This window comes from Pleuronectes platessa, chromosome 19, assembly GCF_947347685.1.
Source record: "Pleuronectes platessa chromosome 19, fPlePla1.1, whole genome shotgun sequence".
Taxonomy (NCBI): Eukaryota; Metazoa; Chordata; class Actinopteri; order Pleuronectiformes; family Pleuronectidae; genus Pleuronectes; species Pleuronectes platessa.
The window spans coordinates 20083029-20109034 of NC_070644.1; the positions used below are offsets into that span (position 1 = coordinate 20083029).

The 26006-nt window shown below is 44.4% G+C and overlaps 1 protein-coding gene across 1 annotated transcript in view; it reads right to left on the minus strand.

Moving 5' to 3' along the window:
- Positions 1 to 25692, minus strand: part of LOC128424485 (myosin heavy chain, non-muscle) — a 33820-nt gene extending 8128 nt beyond the window's left edge. The window contains exons 1-8 of the mRNA XM_053410679.1: positions 25559 to 25692; positions 24868 to 25072; positions 13582 to 13680; positions 12158 to 12288; positions 7018 to 7126; positions 6271 to 6461; positions 6117 to 6192; positions 383 to 889 (exon numbers count right to left, since the gene is read on the minus strand). Of these exons, the coding sequence (XP_053266654.1) occupies positions 383 to 889; positions 6117 to 6192; positions 6271 to 6461; positions 7018 to 7126; positions 12158 to 12288; positions 13582 to 13680; positions 24868 to 25072; positions 25559 to 25692 (1452 nt within the window). The remainder of the gene's footprint in view (positions 1 to 382; positions 890 to 6116; positions 6193 to 6270; positions 6462 to 7017; positions 7127 to 12157; positions 12289 to 13581; positions 13681 to 24867; positions 25073 to 25558) is intronic.
- Positions 25693 to 26006: the final 314 nt, after the last annotated feature.

The following is a 26006-nucleotide window of genomic DNA, read 5'->3' on the forward strand; positions in this document are numbered from 1 at the left end:
GAAGAAACACAGAACATCAGGGTCGAGCTCTGAAGACGCAGAATTCCAAAATGTCTCGACCACATCATGCAGTGAGGAGAAATCCCCGGAGTCGGTTTGTTTTTATTTGAGGCAGAAGCTGCAACGCGTGAAGCTCATTCACAGGAAAGAATCAGGAGTGGAAGCGAGATCTGTGCGGCCATTTTGATTAGTACTGGTAAAGAGCTGCGGCGGCGAGCTGTGGTTTCACTGGTCCCAGTGGTCATGCGGGTCGAGCGCTGGGCTGAGATCATGCAGCTGCTCTGAGGATTCATGCTGTCGGCTCGTCCTCACAGAAAATGCCAGATTTGCGTTTCATGCAAAGACGTCAAAGCAGTCTGAGGTTGTTATCACGTTCTCTTACCGATCCCATCCCAGAGTCCGCCACCGAGTCTCTACCGGATTCTATGGTTTGTGTTTTCACGGTTGCTTGCGAGTCAGTTTTCTCAGCGCTGCCTCCTACTGGACACTCGGTTCTGGCAGTGACCTGGTGAGTGGTGGTGCCGCTGGACGGAGCCTCGTTCTGACGGGTTTCTCTGAGCGGAGGACTCACGGTGATGCTGGGGACTGGACCCTCCTCTGTCGGTAGGGACGGGGTGGACCTGGACAGCGTGGACTTGAACGTTTCCTCGGACTTCATAGTTTCTCCGAATCCGAAAGCGAGAGACCCGGTGGGAGAGACGAGATCGGAACCGGAGAATCTACCGATCAGGTTCTTGACGCTGCCGGCTCGGCGCAGGTTGGAGCTGTGGGTCGAACTCGCAGGCGGTTTCTTTTGATTGGTTTTCCAGACCGGATCGGCCTCTTCTTCGTTGGTGGTCCGCTGACGACTAAGCACTGATGAAGAAGATGATGAAGACTGGGACGTTTGCTGAAAGAGGTGAACACAGAGCAGACCCAGAGGAACTGTGAAGCAAGAGTCTGAGCAGCAGCGGATCCAGGTTAGAAGTTCATACACAGATGCTGATATATATATATATAGAAATATATATATTTATAAAAACACAGGGAAAAGGGAGGAGAAGAGTAGAGTTTAGTTGGTTAAAGAGTTTCGATTCTGTGGCTCCAAATGACGTCATCAGCCCAAGATGGCCGCCCTGGTATCTGGGATCGTTTGGCTTCACTGTGCAGAAGGAACTGGAGACTTGACGTCCATCTTTAAGTTTCATCGTCTTGTTTTAAAACGAGGAAACAGTTATTTTACACGTAGTAAATCTGCTGCTGTACAGAAGACCTTTAACGTGAACTATTAATTATCCTAGAAAGCAGCAGACTAATACTTTAGACTCAAACTGTGTGTGTGTGTGTGTGTGTGTCTGTGTGTGTGTGGGTGTAGTTGATGATGGAATGCATACATAATGACGTGGGGTCCAGTGTGAATGTGTTTGTGTGTGTGTGTGTGTGTGTGTGTGTGTGTGTGTGTGTGTGTGTGTGTTTCGCATCCTGATATAAATCCCCCTTGAGTTACTGCAACATCTGCTCACTCATCTGAAAAAATAAAACCCCCACCCTGCCCCCCCGAACGACAGCATCCCACTTTCTCACACACAAATACAGAGGACGACAGACAGAGGGACAGACAGAGACAGACAGAGGGACAGACAGACAGAGGGACAGACAGAGGGACAGACAGACAGAGGGACAGACAGACAGAGGGACAGACAGAGGGACAGACAGAGGGACAGACAGACAGACTCCAAAATGAACCCTCGAAGAGGAAAAGAACAATAAATGGCAGCGTTTGTCTTTTCTTTGCCAAAAAGCCACTTGAATAAATCCGGCTTTAATTAACCGTCCTAACAAGGAGGCCGCTGCCACTCACAGAGATGAAGTGGCCACCGTCCAGCGGGTTTTAACTTTCAGGACTCGAGGGTCCAAAAGCACAGAGTGGCCTTAATCCAGGGCCTCGCCTGGACGGGTCTCCCGGGGACGCTGAGCCGAGGACGGGGGAGAACCCGGGGGGGACGGGGACGGAAGGTGTCGGGGCTCGTAGCGAATCAACTAAAGAAGATTGATTTTGTGGGCGTGGTCAGTTTGGACCATCGAAGGAGGAAATTCTTGAATACCAAATTTCTTAGGAGTTCCTCACAATTCCTGTGTTCCACCAATCAGGAGTCAGTCTCAGCTGTCAATCATTTCAATCCCATTTGTGTATCATCAAATAACTAATTAAAACCAAACTCTTCAGAAACACGAACCTAAAATGACAGAATCATTTATTTTATAATGTGTTTAGATGTTATTAGTTTGTTCCATCTGCTAACATGGAGGAGGCAGATTTATGACCTACACTGCAGCCAGCCTCCAGGGGGCGATCATTACACTGGCTTCACTTTGTTTACAGTCTATGTCACCGGGATTCCTCAGTTTGTAGGAGGAGAAACACACACACACACACACACACAATGGTTGTTCCCTGTGGCCTCACTACAGTACAGACATATGGCCGTTCACCATCTGACCCAGATATACGACAGCAAAGCACCCTGGGAAATACAGAGATGTGTCTCTGCTGCTCGGAGCAGAAGAGCTCAGCACCGTTCACACCGAATCAGACTCACAAGGTTTTTCAGATTTATTATAAAATCCAAACAATTAATGAAGATTTTAAATGTTTAGACTTATATAACCTGACTTTTACTCTGTAGCACGGCTCAACCCACGAAATCCAACATTTCCCACAATGCAATTGCACCCATTGGACGATACTAGCTGTCAATCAGAAGATATCAAGCCCTGATACATACGGTGCTTTATTTTCTATTTTGACAGGAAAGTAAAACATATAGAATCAACTTGGAGAAACAGGATTTTTCCCACCTGAGAAAAACGACCCTGACAATAATTGTATTTCTACAGAAATCCCCTTAATGGGAACCAGTGAAATGTTTGTGACGTAAACAAGCAGATGCACGTTGATCCGGTTTGAAGCTGAACCGTCAGAGAACAACACAGGAAATAAACAATTAGCTGCTTCAGTCGTGTGTCGTGTGTTCAACTGAGAGCAAAACGTTCAGGCTGCTTCTGTCCGGAGGCGAATCTGCTGCAATATGTTCCCGTGTTGTTGTTGTTGTTGTTGTTGTTTGTGTCCCGTGGCTTTAAACGACTGAGATTAAACTACGGACCATCGCCTTGTCCTCGCCCCCCCCCCCCCGCCCCGCCCCCGTCGCTCTGAGGCCGGTGGCTTTAACTCTTCACATCACAGATAATTATCCTCTTAATCAGAATATTTATTACAGATCAGACTGAAACTAATCTTTTCATTATTTAATGTGGGAAATTTCTAAAATGACCAGCGGGTTTATTCCAGTGGTGTAAGCTTATCAAATATTAAATATGAGAAAATCTATTAGTGATACGTTAAATACAGGAATTTAAAACAGCTTATTAAGTTCCCACATATGTCGGTCGAGGATAAAGCAAAAAAAACAGCCGAGGAAATTCTCTAAATGTTAAATTTTAATACTGTGAATATTCAACAGTAGATTTTTATCTTCCTGCATCTGTCTCATCGAATCAAATTAAATATTATACAATTAAATTCACCAGAGTTTCTCATCTCAACCTGATGTTTGCAAAACATATTTTTCCAGAACTACTTCCCCAGGAGCATCGAGTGTTTCAGCCCAGATGTTCTCAGCTGATGAGAACCACCTGAGTCCAGGATCCAGAGGTTTCATGACGTTTACGTGTTGTTGATATTTTGTGACGTTCATCCAGCTGCTGCATTAAAAACTTCCTTAAACCATTTCTACACATTTATAATCTTTACTTTACTAAATGTGAGTCTGGATTTTATATATTTTATCAAAGTTTTTTTCTGATAACTGCTTTGGATTGAATTTGACTCTAAATCTGAATCTTAACTAATTAAAAATGTATTTATATATTCCTATGTGGCCTGAAAAGCTCTTTGATTTGTTGGAAAGGTTTTATAGAAATAAAGTTATTTTTATATGTAACTATTGAAGTTTACATTAAAAGTTCCTCATTGATTTCTTGTTTTTTGGTTTATTACTTATTTCCACACTGCAGATCTACGTCTGGTTCCTGAACTCAGTGTTTGTGGTTTTGTTTAAATCTGACATTATTTCATTTTAATTAATTCATTAATATTAATTGATGTAAATATTTGGACGGTGTCACATTCAGACAATTAATCAATCTGTGTCGGATCAGCGAATCAACTAAAACCTCTTAATTCAATCTGAATCTATTAAATTCAGATCTAATCAAAATGATGCGTGATTACACTAATCCTCATTATCTGACAGATTAACCCCAAATAATCTGATGAGAACGTTATTGAGCCGCTCCGAGGACTCAGGGGCTGAATGTCGGGGGTTTTAACCCCGCTCCTCACCCCCCCACCCCCCCAAGACCAAACGCACAAAACAGAAACATCACAAAGTTGTTGAGTCTCTTGTTGTATGAACATTATTTCGGGGATCAGAGTTGTAAAGTCTGTCGGCTGTAAAATCCACTTTTACTCAACTTGACCTATTTCCTTTTTAAACCCACATCACAACACGTCAGGACGTTGAGTCAGCGACGAGGTGACAGGAGCATAACTCACGTGTTCACAGATTATATTTAATACACGTTAATGATTCATTTAGGAACGTTTAGTAACGCGTGTCAGGAAGAGTGATCACCTCTAACACGTGATTTGACAGAACCACCCCCTGCGGTGCAGACGTCTTCTGGTTGAATCAGGACAGTTTACAACCAGTCAAACCAGTCACACCAGTGACGAGCTTTGTGCTTCAGTTCAATAAACTCCGAAATAAACCTGCGAATAAACGGAAGCCTGTTATCTCCAGTAGATATGGTAAATAATGTTCAATAATTCAATAATGTTGTATCTGGCTAAAGGAGACGTTTGTTTGTTTGTTTGTTGAAAACGAGTCGAGAAACATTTACAGTAAATTTGGTTCTGTCAGTTAAAGCTTGAATGTTACAGCTGGACAGAAAACATCTGGATTCCAGTGGACGAGTGACGTTTCTCCTGTTTATTCTTAATTATCCACCGAAGCCCGATGGAGAAGGAATCCACCCGCGGCAGCTGTTAAACCCAAACACTGGGTTTCTGTCGCAGCTTCACTTTGAAACTCTTAATGAAGAATCTGTTTTATTTGTTCTTTAATGATAGCAGGGTGATGTTCTCCACGCAGCTCGACCGGCTGCCGGGTTTCAGCTTCACGAGCTAAACGCCGCTGACACTTTGACAGCTTCCTGTTCTAATAAGACTCAAACCAGGTTCCTTCCCTCGATGTCTCCTGTCACTGCTGTGTCAGTTTATTATGGGTATGGGCTTTTTTCCTTTTTGGGAAAAGATGGTAGAGGAGCGAGAGAGAGAGAGAGAGAGAGAGACTGTGTGTGTGTATGTGTGTGTGTGAGTGAGTGTGTGTGCGTGTGTGTGTGTGACAGACAGAGCCAGACGAGCAGGCAGATGTTTCCTCTGTCTCTACTCCGACTGTCTGAGAAAGACTGACAACAGCTGGACCAATGCCAGACACACAAAACACACACACACAAACACACACACACACAGCTACACTGTTTTCCTACAACCAAATTGCACTGAGCAGTTATTTTTACTCGACCGATAATTGTTGTTTAAAAGCTCGACTGAGTTTAAAGATTCAGCCGCTGAACCGAATCCGGTAAATAAAGATGGCCGACACGTCTCCACTTCCTCCAGGTGAACAGAAACTGAAGCCAAAACATCCCGGACATACGAACGCTGCCGTTTTGAGCTTCTGGAGCCAGAGTCTGAATATTCAACGGCCGATAAACTGTGTATTTTGACTTTTAGATTAGTTTGGCTCATCGCCCGTTTATGTCTGTTTTTGTGACCTGTACTGCAGCCAGTCAGCCAGCAGGGGGCGATTGAGACACTCTGGCTTCACTTTAAAGGATCTGACACGTCGGCCATCTTTACTTACAGTCCCTGCTCTGACAGAAGAGTTACGTGTGGTTGTTTTTTTTGTTTGGCCTCAGAGACGTTTTGTCTGATGTTCGATTAAGACACAAATGAGAAATGAAAACCTGAAGCGATGAGACAACAGAGGAGGATGAGAGACGTTGGACTGTACCATGTTGTTCTCCTCGGTCTTTCCCTGCATGCTGCGGTGGCTCCGCCTGTCAGTGAACGTCTCCTCTCCGTCCGACCTGAAGGAGAAACACCATCAGCTCTAAACTCAGAGTCAAACTCTGTCTCTTGTCTCACTGAGGACGTGGGGCTGGTACCTGTGGGACAGTTTGAGTATCCTCTGGGTGAAGAGTCTCAGTCTCTCACTCTCTTCCTGGAACCGGAGCAGGTCTTCACTCAGCAGCTGACGGAGCGAGAGCACAGCCTCCTCCTGGAACACCAGCTCCTCTGATTGGACCACACGCTCGGTGATGGAGGCCTGAAGCTCCCGACAAGCGCACACGTGGAACTGCAGAAAATATGAAACAACACTTTTTAATAACATGTAACACTTAGACAACACCTGAGGAACACTCCAGCTGTTTGTTGAGTCAGAAATTAAAGAGTTAAAAGTATTTGGATCAAATGATTGTTTTGTCTACTGAGCAAGCAAATTATATACAATAAGGTTTTAAGCTAAATTAACAAATTAATATTAAGTTGTATTTCCTTTCCTTTTTCAAGGCAGTTAAATTCCACTGAGACACATAACTATTCTAGACTTGTATTAATAAAAATGCAAAAAAACTTAAAAACATACAACTAGGTTTACACTGAAATTAACAAGTATTTATATTGTTATGTTATTACAGTTGATTATAATTTATTATCTTAACTCTCTTTGAATTTAGTCTTTTTCTATTAATGATCCCTATGCTTTGCATTAGTGTTTAAATATGAATGTTTACCTAATTTGTCATCTATTTTAAATTATTTGAATTGCATTTGATGTATTTGAAATGAACTATATAAATGTTCTTATTTTCTGACTCTGTCACATGATGTATTTTGCTGCTGTCACTCACACTCGTCTGACGCCTGGATGTCACTTCCTGTTCGATCTGTTTCTTCCTCTTGTGAAGATGAAACAGTTCAGAGGTCAGAAGCTGCCGACGACCTTCGATCTGAAACAGTCTGAAAACAAACAAACACGGAAAACTTGAGTTTATAACACACACAATATGATGTCATCAATACATTATAGGTGGAAATATATAGATTTAGTTGGTGATTCAATAATTTTGAATCGATTCCAGCTCAACTTTTCTACTGTGTCTCATTTCATCTGGATCTTTTGTGTAAAGAAACTTTCTGCAGGGACAAATGTGGACGTGGTTTTGGGATTTGAACCATCAACCCTCCCTCCAAGCACCTTCTCTCCCATCTGCATGTAGAACAAACCACAAACCAGCAGCGTTCCCACATCAAACACTCGACCTGCGTTCACCCAGTTCAACGTGACAGCGTTCACACCCTGAACAAACACAACAGAGTTTTCATAGACACACACGGAGCTGAACATCTGATCCTGAGTCAGGGATTAATGATCCAGGTTCAAAGACTGAGAACCACAAACTCACCACTAAGAACATAGAGAACACTGGGAACACTGAGAACACTGGGATCACTGGGAACACTGGGAACACTGCTACAAACTACAAGTCCAGAGCAAGTGCAGTTTATAGTTTTTGTTATAACACAAAAATGTCTACAGTCAGAATTGCTGATGTTATGAGACTTTATTGAAATGATGAAGGACATTTATTTATTATTAAACAGATTTCAGTCCCACTGGGTCAAAGGATATAATACATCAGACAGTTGAGGGAAACAAGTGAATATTTATACTACTCAAGTTGTCCTAACTCTAAATATCAAGTTACTTTTCTCTGCATTTTAAATTTGCTTATTCTATTTTAATAGTATGAATAATGATGATACATTTATTTATAAAGCATGAATCATGCATTAAATGTGACACAAAGGGTTTCACATAAGAGAAAATCAATGATTAAAACTAAATTAAAGAATCAGTATTAAGAAACAATCGTTAGTTTAAACACGTCAGGAGAAGACTGAAGTAAAAAGATGTGTCTGAGGGTTTCTATTTTGAAAATGTTTCATATTAACAACATTATTACAGAGCAGCAGAAGAAAGGCACTCAGACATCAGAGTGTAGTGAAGCATCCGTCCACCAGGAGGCACTAGACCTCTGTGACAGAGAGAGAGAACAGCAGCTGACGAGAGGAACGAGAGTTCTGAGGGTTTCTGTGCAGTGAAAAGAATGAAGCAGATAAAAATTGTGGAGGAGGAGGAGGAGCAGGAGGAAGAGCAGGAGGAGGAGGAGGAGGAGGAGGAGGAGGAGGAGGAGGAGGAGGAGGAGGAGGAAGAGCAGGAGGAGGGACGGAGAGATATTTATGAAAAAAAGGGTTAATGGGATGAAAAGGAGTGGAATGAAAATAATAAACAGCCGACTGACACAGGAAGGGAAATAAGACGAACATGTTGAAGGAGGAAAAGTTCAGAGGAGGAAAAAAGGAGGAGAGGAATGTGGAGAATAAGATAAATGCTTTGACAGGATGAGGAAGAGGAGGACGACGGTGCCTTGCTCAGAGGCACCTTGGCAGCAGGGGATCAAGGGAACAAGACCCCGTTACTCATCGTAGGGCCTGAACACATCATCATCATCATCATCATCATCATCATCATCATCTTCATCATCATCCTGTTTTTCTGACCGACAGTTCACGACCACACGTCATCGTCTGTTCCCAGATCAGCGTGACCTCTGACCTCTGGGCTGTTGTCGTCCCACAGGAGGAAACAAAGCTTTAATTTAGAGCGAGGAGTCAAACGTGAACAGGAAACTGTGAATCAACGAGCTCCTCCTGCTCCTCCTGCTCCTCCTGCTCCTCCTGCTCCTCCTGCTCCTCCTGCTCCTCCTGCTCCTCCTGCTCCTCCGCCTTGTTAAGCGACCCCGTTATCAGAGGAGTCTGGAGACATGAAGGAGGAGGAGCAGATTACCGGGGGGGCGGGGTCGGCAGAGGTCAGCTGGGTGTTTTCCAAACTGCTGCTCCGCCTGTTGGTGTTGGCAGCGAGAGGAGCTCTCCTCGAGGAACCAGATGATAAACTGAGTTTCATTCTGTTCGTTTCAGTTTCTCTCTGATTCAGTTTCTCTGTGATTCAGTTTCTCTCTCTGAGGGAAAACACCACTGAGAACTGATCTCCTCCGTCTCCATCAGACACAATCTCCTCCTCCACCTGCTGCTTGTGGCAGTTTTCATTTATCGACTGATTCCACAAACGTCTGTCGGTCTGACTTCACAAAAAAACATTCATCTGATGGACTCCACACTCCACACGCGGCCATGGGAAGTGTTTTGCAGAGTTTTGTGCGTTTTGAACACACGATTGATCAAATTCAACAAACAGGCGACTGGTTCTCTCTCCTCCTGCTAAATTACAGAGCTTTTATTTTGAAAAGTCGTGAACTTTCTGCAGATAAACCAGATGAACACAAGGTTTTCTCACTCCACTCTGTTCATAAACAGGAAGGATTCTGAAGCAGCTCCGGAGCCTCAACAGGACAAACCGGCAGGTTACTGGTTCTGTGCTGGAATAAAGTTTGATTGTTTCCTCCTCCACCAGCAAAACGTTGAGAAAACAAGCGCACCTCAGCGGAGCAGGGCGGACACTGGTGTTGACAGAGAAACATCCTCGGTTATTAAAACGACCAGTTGATCTGGATGTTTCCAGTAATAATCACAAAGTGGATTTATGAGGAGGAGTTCCCCGAACCACCGTCTGCTTTTAATTCAGTTACGATTCATCGCGCTCCAAAGAAAACAAACCTCAACACAAACACCTGAGAACACGGCTCCTATTCATTTCTATACAGTTTCCACAGAGCGGCACCTGGTGGCCTTTAGGGGAACTGCAGAGTTAAATTAAAACGACAAACTGTGAATAGATAAATAAAGTAAAATAATCTCAATCGCCTCCTGGTGGCTGGCTGCAGTAAAGGTCTTGAAGCCTGCCTCCTCCATGTTGGCAGATGGGACGTTGGCCAAACCAACAAAGTAAATGTTAAATGCATATTTCTCGAAGATGGTTTCCAAGTTGGCGTCTTCCTCTGCGTCTTCTACGTGTTTGCTCCTCTTCTTCATCCTGAGATGTTTGTGTTCTTCATGTTTTGGACATTTCTGTTCTCAAATACATTTCAGGACAATGTGCAGAACTCAGTTCAGGTCTGAAAGCAGCTTTAGTCTCTGCAGTTTGGTTTTAATTGAGGGAACTTGGATTATAAGTGGATTATAAAGTGTGTAGAATAAAATGTGACTGTACTTTGTGTTGTATCGTGTTCAGCTGCTTTCCAGGACGGTCACGCTTCACACGATGATGATGCTCAACGTGGCTGCAGAAAAAGTTTGGTGCAGAAGAACCTCAGCGAGGAGGTTAGTGAACGATTGGGATTAAATCCTCTCTCTGGTGTTTGACCACCGTGTTGTGTGAGAAGAGTTTTATCAGCTCGACAAAGAAACCGAGCTGCAGCAAAGAGTTTCCAGAAGTGGCTGAAGCGAAAGCAGCTCTAGTCCAGCAGCTTGTGATCCACTGAGAACCTGAAACAGGTTTTATCTCTATCGGTCGACGTCTCCGAGTCTCAGCTCCATCCTCTTCTCCAGAAGCACAGAGCTCAGTGTTGTGTTAGCCTCCATTCGAGGAAAACCCCGGTGAAATGAAACCGGGTGATGTCTTGTTCCAGTAAGGCCCGGAGGAAGAGAGCGGGGGGGGGGGGGGTTGTGTTGGGAAACCTGACGTGTGAGAGCTTTTATTAGAGAGCGACTCATCTCCGCTCAGTAAGACTTTCATCCCAGCTGCCTCGGGACCTGATCGGTCCTGGCTCCGGGAACGGTTGGGCTGCCGGGATATCATCAGACCAGTGTGTGTGTGTGTGTGTGTGTGTGTGTGTGTGTGCGCGCTGGGTGTGAGCCTGAGATGTGTTGCAGCTTGTCGTGGTTTTGACAGAAGTGAGACCGGTTGAATTGTGTCTTTGTGCCAAATGGCTCGTCGAGGCACGAGAAACAGCGATTAGGAAACCGACAGGGTGAGGCAGCGGCCGCCTTCCTCCAGCGTCTGAAGATGAGCTCAGCGTCAGCTCAGCACCAGGATCCGGTGAATTCACCACAAAAATCACTGTCTCAGCAAAAAGTCTCGGACAGGAACTCCATACAAGTTCAGTCAAACGAGACAGACGCAGGAAGACAGATGTGTTAAAGCTTCACCTGCTGCTGGAGCATCCAACAAGATCTGATGATATTCATTTCACAGAGACGCCTGTAATATATATATACAACAATATATACAACTATTTATATAACCATCAAACAGCCCTTTGAAATTCTGAGGACCAACCAAAATGTAAAAAAAACACACAAATACACCAAAACAGCCTCAAATGCAAAAAAGAATCATTCACTTTCGTTTTCTCCCATCGTTCACGCTTTCTCACACACACACACACACACTCACACACACACTCACACACAGACACACACACAGACACACACAGACACACACAAACAGGCCGAATCCTGTTGTTTTCTCCAGCCGAGCAGAACCTGCTGCTGTCATGAGATACAGGGAAACTCCAGCCGTTGGGTTTCATCTCTGTGACAAACCGACACGGAGCTGCCTCCCACTCACATGTTCAAACACCACAGGTCACGCTCCTGATTCCACTGAACACCTCAGTCTCACCGGGAACTGAGTTCAGCCTCGTGGAGCAGAGTCCTCAGGAGGAGGAGGAGGAGGAGAGTGGACAAGATGGACGGAAGCAGGAGGAGAGAGACGGTTTGTTTGGTGCGTGTAAATACAGAATCTATAATTTGAGACTCATTAGATGATTATTATGATCTGATGCTATGAAACGGGGTGAAACGTCAGCTGAGCCTGAGTCATGATTGGTCAAGTGGGTTTATCGGCAACACCTCGATTCCAAACCAAGATAAAACCTGCACAGGCGCCGACTCATTGGCACAAGATGGCGGCGTCTGTGTCCCAGATGTTCAGTCTTCAGTTCTGAACAGTGGCAGTCGCCCTCCTGTGTTAACTGATGCACTCTCATGTGTTTCTGTACAACAGCTGCGTCCATGTCTCAGACTCACTGTGTGTGTATGTGTCCGAGCTCGTCCTCCGTCTGTCTCTGCAGCTGCAGGAGGTCAAAGGTCAGCTGCTCACTCCAAACGGCAAACCTCCGCAGTCCTTCACTTACTGTGTCCTCCTCACACACCGGTCCCTGAGGACAGCAGGAGACAGGACCAGTTAGTGGGACGGACCCCTGGTGGTTGACTGAGCCACAGTAGATTAATCTGACAGTTATCTACAGTATATTTATATATATTTGCCGATATGTCCATAATATCAGTTTGTTTGATTAGTCATCGTCATACTATTCAATCTGGAGAGTAGTTAATGTGAGAAAGTATCTATAGGACACTTTGTCCTCTGCTGATTCACTTTGACGGACATAACAACGAGTTGAGTCCAACAGGAGAGAGTGATGACTCAGCAGGAGGAGGAGGAGGAGGAGGAGGAGGAGGAGAGATGGACAGAGGAGAGGGGGAAACAAAAGGAGGACATGACGAGTTGAGATGAAGTTAAAAGAACTTAAATCTAATGAGACTCGTCTGAACTCGTCGAGGTGACGACTGGGAGTCGAGAAACCAATCGGCTGAGTCATACTGGGAGAACATTATGATCTCTGTCTGTCTGTGTGTGTCTGTGTGTCTGTGTGACTGTATAACTGTGTATGTCTGTATGTGTGTCATATATATCGGTTGATAAATTAATAAGAATAATATTATTTTGGAAATGACAGAAAGCACAGTGTTTTATTTTCCGTTGCATTGTGGGTAATCACATTGAGCGATGAAGAGATCCGATCAAACGAGATCAAAACATCAACTGATGCTTTTGTCGTTTGGTATTTATTTAACTTCTGATAATTAGATAATAAAAAAGTTCGACCTGACAAATGGAATTTAAGCTCCTTGTGATACTTGATTTAAATTCCTTCAGGGATTCTTTTATGTATAATTTCTGTGGATTGACGATCATTTCAAAAACACAGGTTTCATTTGTGTTCAGTGCTTCGTTTGTATTTCTCATAATTAAAAGACACTTGTCCCCGGGAGCAGGACAGTGAATCTGATTCAAGCTGCCTGTCTGAACACAGCCTCTGGAGACATCGACAGAACGAGTGAACGGAGAGAGAGAGAGAGAGAGAGAGAGAATGAAGGACAGGAGAGAAACAGGCAGATTCCATAGATTCCCTCTGAGACACAGAGAGAAGAATCCAGCAAAGCACATGAAGCTGCTGAAAACCACCTGTTGGAGGAATGTGGTCTGAGCGGTGTCGAGCAGTTCACCTCGGAGCAAAGATCCAACAAAACAAAGAGAAAACAGCTGACTCCCACTTCAGGAGAGAGAAAGGACTCAGAGTTTTCACTGGAGGTGACTAATATTTACATGAACAGTATATTATTCCTATTATTTGAGCTTATTCTCTTGATTTGATGATTTTATTTACCAGGTGGTTCTCAGAGACGGGAGACAGCAGCACGTCCTCTTCTATCGGCTGAAGTCTGTCCTCAGAAACGTCCTCTGTGTGTCTCTGGATCTCCGGAGACTTTAACAACACAGACACAGAAGAAGAGTTTCACTACACAACGACACGCGACAAATTGTTGTGTGTGAGTGTCGAGACGCAAACGTCAGACGGGATTAAGGCAACACCCGATCAGCCAGACACGCTGCTGTGATTCTTGGACTAACGTTTTCATCGGTGTGGAATGGAGAGAGACAGGAACCGGGGGGGGGGGGCTGGTATGTGGGAGCGTCCCACATACCAGCACACGTGTGTCCCACCTGAGACGAACACATGAGTCAGCGTCTTCTCAGGCTGAGTCAGACTTCAGGTTCAAAGCAGTCAAATAAAACATAAAACGGTTTGAGAATGGAAACGGTCACACTGAGCGTCTATGGGCAGACTGGGAATCGAACCACCGGCCCTCTGGTAGGAGGACGACCCACTCTAACCCCTGAGCCATGAATAAAGCTGACAGGACACAACGGCTTATAAAAATCTGTTTTCAACATGTGGTCGATACAAGTCAAAACTTCTGCTGCAACTTTTCATTCATTCATCAGTGGATTACTTTTTTATTAATCTACTAATGATAATTTTTTAATAATTCCAATGTATATAAAACATCAAACTGTATCATTATGTTTATATCTGATATAAGAGGTGAACCCAGGTCTTTAGCTCTGAGGCAATAATGCTTCAAAATGACGGGAACTTTTCGGTTTTCTTAAGAATTAACTGTGAAATGCCTTTTGTCATAATTCATGTTGAAGCACGTAAAGATAATATCTCTTATCTGTGGTGACTTCGCCCAGATGTGTCTGATCCTGAATCAGTTCCACCCAGACTGAAATCACTGTCACCTGAACAGCTGCTCTGCACGGAGGAGAAGTCACTTATTCAATTATCATATAAACACAAACTCAATAATCTGGAGTTGTTGTCTGAAAAGCTTTAAAGGGAAAGTAAAAACCACAAAGAGCCAAAGTGCAAGTCTGGTTCTGAGGACGGGGAATCGAACATGTGACGTGTTCCTGCCGAGCCGACCCTCAGCTGGAGGACGCGTCCCGCCCACGACCCGGCTCGTCTCCCAGAGGGAATCAAACTCTCCGTATAGAAACACTACAGATGGACAACAGGCAATTATCTCCGGGAACGAGTCGCTCTGTGTTTGATTCCCTCTGAGGGAGGTCACGTGACCCCACAGGAGCCCAGAGCAGCTCCCAGACACAGAACCAGTCGGATCCAGTGTCTGAGCAGCGGGGGGGGGGGGGGGGGGGGACTTTCACAAAGTCTCATTATAAAGTGGAGCGCTGCCTGGTGGACGTGGGCTGCGGTGATTCTCTCTCTCTCTCCTCGTTATGCTCTGACCCCGGCGGCTGCAGATGATGTTTCTGTTCTGCTCGTTTGTTTCTACAAATTGTCCCCCCCCCCGCCCGCAAATCATAATTGGGAAAACAAATTAGCGGCGTGTGTGAATGTGATTTTGTGAGAGTCGGGGGGGCGTTCGTGTCACAGAAGCTCAACCTGAACAAAACAGTTGTGTACATTATACCGAGAGGACGCACGAGGGAAAACATGCAAATGATCCGAATGTAGTTGTTAAAATAAATAAACTTATTCAACGACAACATGAATAAAACAATGTTCAACACTTCACAGAGGTTACCTGTGATGCTTTTTAAAAACAATGCTACAGCTTCATAAAGACAACAACAACTCTACTCACTATAATGTCCCTTTAAATCAATAAAACATAACAAATATTAAGGTTTTAAAAAAGTAAAGTTTGTAGAATACTCACTGCAGGAGAGAGAGACGAGCTCATGATGACACACGGACTCACAACTCATTTCTTAAACTGAGTTCAGACCACAGGGGGGTTTCTGTGTGTGTGTGTGTGTCTGTGTGTGTGTTGGCTTCACCACTGTGTACATGGAGATGACCCTAACTACAACCCCCCCCCCCCCAACCCCCCACTGACCTGAATGTGAGTTTGTTAGTTAATATCCGGCCGGAGAGTTCTGTGCCTGACTGATCAGTCTACTCAACCTGTGTGTGTGTTTGTGTGTGTTTGTGTGTGCGCGTGTGTGTGTGTGCGCGTGTGTGTGTTTGTGTGTTTGTGTTTTACATTCAAATTCTAAGCTGTTTGTCAGTATGTAGTGAAAAAAGTCAGTCCCACTGGAAACTTAATTCTAGATTGAACAACAAAATCCACCACCAGTAATGTGCGTTGACTTGTGTGTACTTATTGTACAGGATAGTATATCTGCTGTGTGTGTGTGTGTGTGTGTGTGTGTGTTTGTGTGTCTGTGCGTGTGTCTACATGCTATATATAAAACGTATTAAACAAACAAAACCAACTAATTGTCCAATTATAGACTTTAAATCCAGACAAACCCAGAGTCTGTGTAAACACAATGACGTTATAGAAAACACAAACACGATGACACGTCCAGTCAAGTCGACTCAGGACTAAATAAACCACGACCGGGGGCGGGGCCGAATCACAAGGATCCACCCCCCCCCCCATCCCACCCCACCCCACCCACCCATGACAGAGGAGCACCTCCCTCCCCAGGGTGTGACTGGGTGAGGCCCGACAACAGTGTCAGATCGCCAAGTCCACACCTTGATAAGCTGGCAGGTATGAGGTGTGGAACCTCCCACACAGACACACACACACACACACACACACACACACACACACACACACACACACACACACACACATACACACACACACAGACCTACTGTACTTCCTCTGGTGAACATGAACATGAACAGAACTTTCTTTGGACTGATCGTTTTACAGAATGTTTAATTTAGCGAATCTACAAACTCCAGGTGAAATTATATTTCTTGAAAAACTTCTCAGAGGTTCATAATATTTCCTGATACAATAAAACTTTGAAAAAAAAAAAAAAAACACAAAGAACAATCTTTTCATCAGAATCTTTTGAACTGATAGAAAAGTCAGAGGTGGATGTAGTTGCACCGTCATGATAACTGCTCATCATTACTCAGCAGAACGACCTGTGTGCGGAGAAGCCCGCCGCGGAACTCCCTTACCCAGCATGCCTTGCAGGTGACTCACGGCCGTGGAATGTCACCTTGTGTGCGAAGCGTACTTTGAACCAGTAGGAGCTTTAAACTGGGAGAGAACAACTGGTTCCTGTAAAGATTGATTATGATGGAAACTACTTCTCACTGCACTGACTCACACACAACACTTTACAGTAAAGTTACACAATAATTTACTTTTCTTTTATATCTTGATAATAACTTTGGCTGTTTATCCAAAACTTTGTCTTTTATGATTTGTGGCATATGTGTGAATTTTAAAAATCCTTTTTCTTCAATATATTATAAGGACCTAAATTATATTTTTTATATGAAAACTCAATTCCTAAGTTTCTACGTCCTTTCCTCTCATACAATGAAAAAGCAAATGGAAACACACCCACTTCTTTACTACTTCAATATGTCCAACCAAAAAATAAAAGTCTATTTATGAAACTAAGATGGATTTAAACTTTGAGCTGCTTTTCTTTAGGAGAAACTTCAGGAGGAGATTTAACAGCCTCCAGGATTCTGCTCTCACTCTTTCCACCAGATGTGGGATTTGACCCTGATGCTCGAGGACAAGGTTCGAGAGCCTGAGATCAAAACACATCTGAAGGAATGGAAAACCATCAGCTGATCTCAGACCTGCTCTGAGCTCCAGAGAGTTTCCTGAAATGTCTTAGAGGTTCTGGACAAGCGTCAGACTCAGTGTCTCTGGAACTTTTCCTGCAGCCTCCTAGTGAAACTTGAAGAACACAAATATCTCAGGATGAAGAAGAGGAGCCGTACACGAAGAAGACGAAGACGTGGAACACAAACTCCACAAACTGTGTCACTGTATATTTGTCTCTTTGTCAATTCGGATATCTGCAGCAGGATTCAGAATTTAAATAAGCACCACGTGACGTTCACTGTCCCGTCGAAGGAATCGGACAGATCGGTTTCAACGTAAACCAAACTGGACCCTGCCCGGGGTCGTAAAAGGGGCGGCGGCTCCGGCTGGCTCCGCCTCTTAACAAACACCAGCGTTAAAACAGTGGAACCAGTTCATCTGTGTTTAATGATGCGGTGACTTCTCCTGTATTTGCTCTGTGCTCTGTGCTCTGTGTTCAATGAGGCCGAACCGAACCAGTTCCTCTGTATTTATCTGTTACATGAGTCTCTCTCTCTCTCTCTCTCTGTCTGTCTCGCTCGCTCGCTCCTCTGTTCTTTTCTACTTAAAACTGAACAGAAAGAAGAAAAGAAAAGAACGTGGGAGGAATTCTTCATATCATGTTCCAGACTTCAGTCCGGTCCTGAACCTCCTCCGTCTCGTTAAATAAGATCCAGATAAGGAAGTAGAAGGAAGTTGAGTCTCAGACACTTTATCTGAACACGAGGTTAAACTGTGCAGATCCAGATTTCTACAGATTCAGGTTCTGAATAGAGATCTGGATCAGACAGAATATCTGAACCATAACAAGTCTGTGTGATATCAACAGGGTTTAAGAAAATAAGAGATGTCTCTGATTGGCTGAAGTCTCCGTTACCAGGTTGAATGTTCAAAACAACATCGAGAATCATGTTGTCAACAATCGGATATATTCATAACAACATATTAGACACAAACTAGGACATTTTCCAACACAACAAGGTCAATTCAAGTAGTAACGCAGGTTTTTTTTATAGGTTTGGCACAAAGCTGCTCTCAGGGCCGGGCTGAACTCCTCCCAGAGACTTGGCCAGGAATAAAAGATGGAATGATGAGATGTAATTTATTTGACAGGTAGAAGGAAAGACTGGTGGAAGGAAAGAGAGGTGGAAGGAAAGAGAGGTGGAAGGACAGACAGGTGGAAGGAAAGAGAGGTAGAAGGAAAGAGAGGTGGAGGGAAAGACAGGTAGAAGGACAGAGAGGTGGAAGGAAAGAGAGGTGGAAGGAAAGACAGGTACAAGGACAGAGAGGTGGAGGGAAAGACAGGTGGAGGGAAAGACAGGTAGAAGGAAAGAGAGGTGGAAGGAAAGAGAGGTGGAAGGAAAGACAGGTAGAAGGAAAGACAGGTTGACATGAACATACAGGAGAGAAAAATGTCAAAAAGACGTTTAAGGAAATGATAAGAATCGACTGATCTCTGCCAAATTGACTTAATGAGTTATTTCCTGTCATTTTTATGGCCACAGTCGATGTTTAGTGTTGAGAAGCATGAAGCAGTTCAATGTTCAGTCCCTGCAGCCACGTGAGGCCGTGTTTATATCTTATCAGAAGTATTCATACTGGTTTGTACGTTCAAGCTTGAGTTACAACTTGGGAACTGTAGAGTTTAACCCTGAACTCATCCAGACGTCAGGGAGGCCAGAGGAGCTGGACGTGAAAACACAACTTTAAACAGACTTTAACCTGCTACCAGAGCCAAGTCCAGGTTCTGATCAGACCCACGAGACCAGAACAGAGTCCGACACCGAGAGATGTGACGTGTTGATGTTCTTATCATAGTGAAACCGAAAGAATACAAAGTGTGGAGAAGAGGCGATGTTCCAAGAAGAAGGATCTGGAGAAACACTGATTTCCACGTCGCATCACATTCTCTCATTCAAACCAGACCCAGAAGGTGAAGATGCACCTGAGGCGGCACGGTGGAGCAGCGGTTAGCACCGTCCCCTCACGGTAAGAAGGTTCTGGGTTCAAACCTGATTCAAGCCTTTCTGTGGAGTTTGTGAGTTTTTCCCACGTCAGCAGCTTTGGCTTCTTCCCACAGTCTGAGGATGTGAGGCTCATTGGCAACTGATGACCCCGATGTCAGCTGGGATTAGCACCAACAACCTTTAAAAGAACAAGTGCTCCAGCTAATGGATGGATGATGACTGTGTCTAATATCAGATATCGGAAGATAAAACACTTCAATGACCTCAACTCTTAAATCTTTCCCATCACCAGCATCCACATGTAACAGTAAAGTTCATATTTAGATTTTGGTTGCTGTTACTAAAATGACAGAAACTAATACTTTTTCCTCAATATTCAGATTTCTGCAGTACGACATTATCATAACTAATTAAACATGTTTGGCAGAGATTTGTTTAACTGCTTTTTGAAAGTTTTAAACTCAGAGAAAGTGTAATTTAAAAACTAAACTGTGAATGAATTAGTCAAATGAGGCTCAAACCAAATTCACCACTCCTCCTGAGTTTGATTTCTCACAGAAGTAAAAAAACAAAACTCATTATAAATCATTTTAACATTTCTCCGTCTCTTCAGAAAGAGAAAGCAGACGGACGATGAGACTTTCGAACTCGTTCACTTTCTCTCGTCTCTGCTTCGAAACTAGAACATCGACAAAAACACCTCCCCCCCCCCCCCCCCGGCACCCACTCAGCACCCACCCAGCCTGCACCCACTCAGCGCCCCCCCACTCAGCCTGCACCCACCCGGCCCCCGACGAGGCTTAATGAGTAATAAGCACCGGGTGACCACAGATTTGGAGTCAAGCCAACTTTCCCAGATGCCAAATTGAGGCCTGGAGCTGCTTCACCAGGCAAAACAACACTCATTAAAAGCAGCAGGCAAAAAAAACAAGGAGCTGTAAAAATGCAAAAGATGCTTTTCAGGAGAAGCTTCTAAATGACAGGCGTGAATAATGAGGCGTTTCCAGGTGGAGGAACAGAAACACACACACGTGACCCAGGACCCTGAGAAGGTTCTGGTCTGAACACTCAGTGAAGGTGGAGGACCTGAAGCTTTCAGACGAGTTCCTGAGGATCCTTCACGTCACAGTTCACTCAGCTGGAGAACGTGAAGCTTTCAGAGCACAGAACTGAATTTGAATATCAGCGACTTGGAGGAGAAGCAGAGGAGGAGGAGGAGAGAGAGAGAACTCAACGTGATGAACATCCCACACACGAACAAAGGACTTTCATTAAAATGTAAAATGTTCAGAATGCGGTGTTACCATTCCAAACATGTGTGTGTGAGTGCGTTCACCTCCAGTCCAGGCTCCGCCCTCATTCCTCACATTCCCCCGGCCACCTTCCCACTTTCCCATGATTCACTGAGCTGATTGTGACACGTTCACGATCTCAGGCCATCGATGACATTTACTCTCAGGATGTTTATAACCTACATGACCCTTTGGAGTCATCATCACTAATCTAATATGCAAAATATTAGATTTAAAAGTATAAAACTGCTCCTCAAAAAACACTTAATTCAGAAGAAACAGCCCAAAACCAAATATCTATATAAACTGTGAGTGACAGCTGCCTTTGAGCAAACACCTCCACGATGAGTGATTCCAGACACAGAGCAAAGATCGTCTCTGTCAGAATAAACACTTAAACACTCCGGAAATCTGACGCTGACATGAAACACTGAAACGCTTTCACACGCCTCCAGGAGAGGAAGAGGAGAGGAGAGGAGAGGAAGAGGAGAGGAGAGGAAGAGGAGAGGAGAGGAAGAGGAGAGGAGAGGGAGAGGGAGAGGAAGAGGAGAGGAGAGGAGAGGAAGAGGAGGGGAGAGGAAGAGGAGAGGAAGAGGAGAGGAAGAGGAGAGGAGAGGGAGAGGAAGAGGAGAGGAGGAGGAGAGGAAGAGGAGAGGAGAGGAGCCGAGGGATCGAGGATTTCCTCCCGTTAGTAAAGTGTTAATATGAATCAGTGAATCCTTGTAGAACCTTGACACAGATATTTAATTTAACTCAGACACAGATCGATGTCAGTGACTTATTATTTTTTTTATGGGAACTTTCTCCTGCTGCACATGAATTCCTCTGAGTTACTGATTGATCGGCAGCAGATGCCACCGCCGGGCGTTGCTCAGACGAGACGCCGTGACAGAACACAACAGGCAGATCCCAGATCAGACTGTTTAACACGGCCACGCCCACAACGCCTCGCTGGATTTACAAACAGAAAATCACATGATTTATGAAAATTAAAGCCCTGATGACGTCAACGTTCATCTAATAAACTCAGATTATTCTTCGCACTGTAATTATTTTGCCGATTAAAGATTCTGAACACTGAACTATCCTCTTTGAACACGTGATCGTCCTGTTTGCTCTTCTACTTACTCTCCCTGAGCAGACCGCTTTCCCCCTGTGCGGGTATCGAACGTGTCTCGGCCGGGTTGTGCGACGTGTGCGATCACTTCTGCAAACACGCAAAGTAGGAGAAGAGAAGCCGATGAAGGAATGAGGACAAACACAGACGTGCGTGTTTGTGACAGCCGACGGGACAACACCCTGAACAAAAACTCATCACACAGCCCTGCTACACAATAACACACACACACAGTTGTGTTAGAGCCACTGTGAGGACACGTCCCCCGACCTGTGACCGTCTGAGGAGCTGCTCCTCGCTCTGGATTAACAGACTCAACTGATCAGATCAAGATTCACATCGCAAACCTGTGACTTTAAGATTTTTAAAAAGAAATTAAAGAAGAATAACTGTAAGAAAGAAGAGGATTTAAAAAGTTGATCAATTAAAACCATCGAGTAAAATGTCAGAGTTTGAGTCCAGGTGGGAAAGAGAGAGAGAGAGAGAGAGAGAGAGAGAGAGAGAGAGAGAGAGAGAGAGAGAGAGAGAGAGAGAGAGAGAGAGAGAGAGAACATTTGTGTTTTCTCGTTGGTCTGGTTGGTCGACTGTCTGGACCCGAGTCAAGGGAAAGAATGTAACCTCATTAAAACACATTAAAGAGAGAGAAAGAGAGAGAAAGAGAGAGAGAGAGAGAGAGAAAGAGAAAGGGGAGAAAGAGAGAGAGAAAGAGAGAGAGAGAGAGTTGAGGAGGAACCCGAGTGAAGAGAGTGAAAGTTTGATTCTGAGGTTTACAGTTACTCAACAGGATCAGATTTCAGGGAAGACGTGTGACTGCTCCTTTGAATATAGGATCCACATTAAAAGAGATATACAATAAAATTAAAATGTAAAATATATCAGAAATAAGACAATAAAGTGTTTAACTGGAAATACAAACTATTAAAAGTTGTTAAAAAACTGAAAAGTGACATTTTACTGGTTCCGGCTTTTTACGCGTAATCGAAGAATATCAAAAACATGAAGTCATCTGAAGGAACATGCCCCCAAAAACAACAAAAGGAAGAATTGTTATAATTAATAAATAATAAGAGGATGGAAATTAAAACCAGAATGTTCCCACGCTGAGGATTTGAATGAGCCTGAGGTGGAAGAGTTATTATTCACCCGGAGCTGATTAATAAACTCTCACTGCAGCTCTGAGGATCTGAAGAGTCACAGGACACAGACAATACAACCGACTCCTTATGAACATCGATATCTACTTTTTAAATGAACAATAACTGAGATGTGATCACGTTCCTGTTTATACATGTGAGTGAATGCATGTATAAATAAGTGTTTACATATATGTGGATGTGTGACCTCACACACACATGTCTACGTCACCTACAGGTCAGAGTTTGTGAGTGAAGAGGAGACAACAGCAGAAAATGTGTCGTTTAAAAAAGAGAAGGAAAGTGAAGCAGAGGAGGAGAAAGTCTGGTAGAACGAGGAAGGTGAAGAGAGTGAGAGCAGAAAAGAGATGGAGAGATAAAGACGGAGGTGAAGACAGACGGAGACGTCAGAGATGCACAGAGACGAGTTAAGTCTGGGTAACAACATTCCTCAAGAAAACACTTACACATGCACAAACTCAACTCACACAAACACACAAGGTGAGCGTTGTTGAACTTACACGACAACACGAGTCGATCGTTTGTGTGTTTGTGTTCAAAATGACTCGAAAACTCGCGGCTGGACTTTCACCAGGTTTGGTGGGAATGTTTCTTTTCAGGGTTTCACCAGATGATTAAGATCGGTCAAAGGTCAAAGGTTAAAGGTCAAATGTTGACAAAACAATGGACAACATGAAGTCAGATCAATGTAATTTAGATTAACCAATCATTCGTAATCGTACCATATGATGGACGCCATGATTACGTCATTAAGAAAGAGGAAAATTAAAATAATAAAAGCATTGATATCTGTCTAATCTCTGTATCTATAGCATTGTCTGATGGAGGTGTGTACAACTCACAGAGCGTTAGCATCAGCCCTCACATTCATTTCTTATTTATTAGTCAACAACTACCACACTACCCCTGTATCATGACATGTTCAAGTTTCAGTTTCAGTTGGAACGCTTCAGGTTCACGACAGAAACATCGTGAGGATTATAAAAATGCTCTCGGCGGCTCAGCGACCTTTGACCTTTAAGAAACATTGATCCTTGTTTGTGTTTTCTCAAAGCGCGGCTCAGTCAGAGGGCGAGTCCAGCCTGCACTCTGCACCGAGCCGCGATAAGAGATCTGCAGGAAGGAGACCTTATCTGAGCTTCAGCTGGGCGGAGGCTCCACGTGCTGCCACTCTCTGACAGTTACTGCCTCATTAATAATAACAATATGATTGACAGTACTCCAGCTGACCACACGGCTCTCACACTCTGTCCTTCAGCTGTTGTTCTGAGACATGAAGCTCTGTCCCTGTTGGTCTCGATGCCTCGTGAAGATTCAGTCAGATCAACAGTTACTGAGTCGTCACACCTCTCGTCTTCTTCTTCTCTAAATCCTTCAGGACTCTGAGTGTCCAGGAAGCTGATTAAAGCATCAAGATCTCAGCTCACTGGAGAAAAACCAAGTGTGAAATACACACACATGGAGAAAGTGTGGGATCGATTCTACAGATCTGACCTTTCTACATGTTCCCTGGTTGGAGTTTGGACGATGGATCAGAAACCTCCAACCATCACTGCCCCTGTCTTCTCTCCGGCTGCATCCCAGTTCAAATTAGATTTATTGAAGTTTTCTAGAGTAATAAACTTTCTCCTAGAATCAACTTTATGTTTGAGTTGTGACTGACTTCACCTTAAAGTGTGTAACTGGATAAAAGCTCCAGGAACAAAGTGTGTTTGATCTGAAGTCTCTGGGATTTCTCTGTGTTCCAGTTTCCAGCTGCTGCTTCTCTCGAACTCTCCAGGAAACACAAACTGCCCCGAGCTGCACTGGGATCAGTCTAATGCCTTCAGGAGCAGCAGCAGCTCCAGAGCAGAACCACCAGAACCACCGGGTTCGAACACATTCAACAACCAGGGGAAGCGACGCAGCGGTGACATCCAGCCGGTGCCAGTGAGCGTGAGTCTGTGTGTGTGTGTCCGTGTGTGTGTGTGTGATCTCTTACCTGGTGACGCTCCCTCTGCTGCGGTGCTGCGCTGCGGACTGACAGGCTGCTCTCTGCGGCTGACAGGAGTTTGCCTTGTGGGAGGGTCCGGGGCCTCCACCTGCCTCCACCTGCCGGAGGAGGCGTGCGTAATGTGCGTAATGTGCGTAATGTGCGTAATGTGCGTAAAGAGGGCGCGCACGACGCAGAGCAGCCGTGGATCAACCTGAAGCGTCAGAGGTGATTTACAGGAACTAAAATCATTTTGACACAAAGTTTAACTTCTAATATCTCTCTCTCTCTCTCTCTCTCCACCCCCCCCCCCCCTCTCTCTCTCTCTGGTGACGCCATGCTTGGTTCCAGTTTCTCACCAACATGGAACGATTGGAACTATTTCAGGAATGTTCAACGCCCATGAGACATTTTAGATTGTGACTGTTCTCATCACTCGTCACCAAATAAAATACAGATGTTCTGAATCACCTGAATTCCATTTATCTATGTATGTATGTATGTATGTATGTATGTATCTATCTATCTATCTATCTATCTATCTATCTATCTATCTATCTATCTATCTATCTATCTGTCTGTCTGTCTGTCTGTCTGTCTGTCTACAACAGAGGCCCCCTAACCTAATAATTTAATCTAATCTAACGTCTCTTGTGTTTAAATGAGACCAAACTTTAACCACATCAGTATCAGCCAGTACCGTACTAAGGGACTTTGGGGCCCCTGGTGAAAGGGACTTTGGGGCCCCTGGTGAAAGGGACCCTGGGGCCCCCGGCTTTGAGAGTCTCGATCAGGGTTCGGATCCAGGAACCCTTTTGCCTCTTTCTTTATCATTGGACGTCTCACACTGTGTCCCCAGAGATAAACGGGACATATTCAGGGGACGGATATCTACGAGTGTGAGGAGTCTGGAGCTTGGTGGAATTAAAGGAGACTGTTGGGCCTTGATGGAGGAAAGAAGCTCCTTCTAGTTTAATAAGGTTTTTAGTGAAGAAAACTTTAATCTCATCCTAATTAAGGAAAGTTTTCGTGATGTGTCGACAGCAGACGCCCCCTGCAGGCCGAGCCCGGGACGACCCGGGACGACCCGGGACAGTGGACAGGGTCCGAGTGGACGGGCTGTTGGTTAAACAGCCACTGGTTGCTAT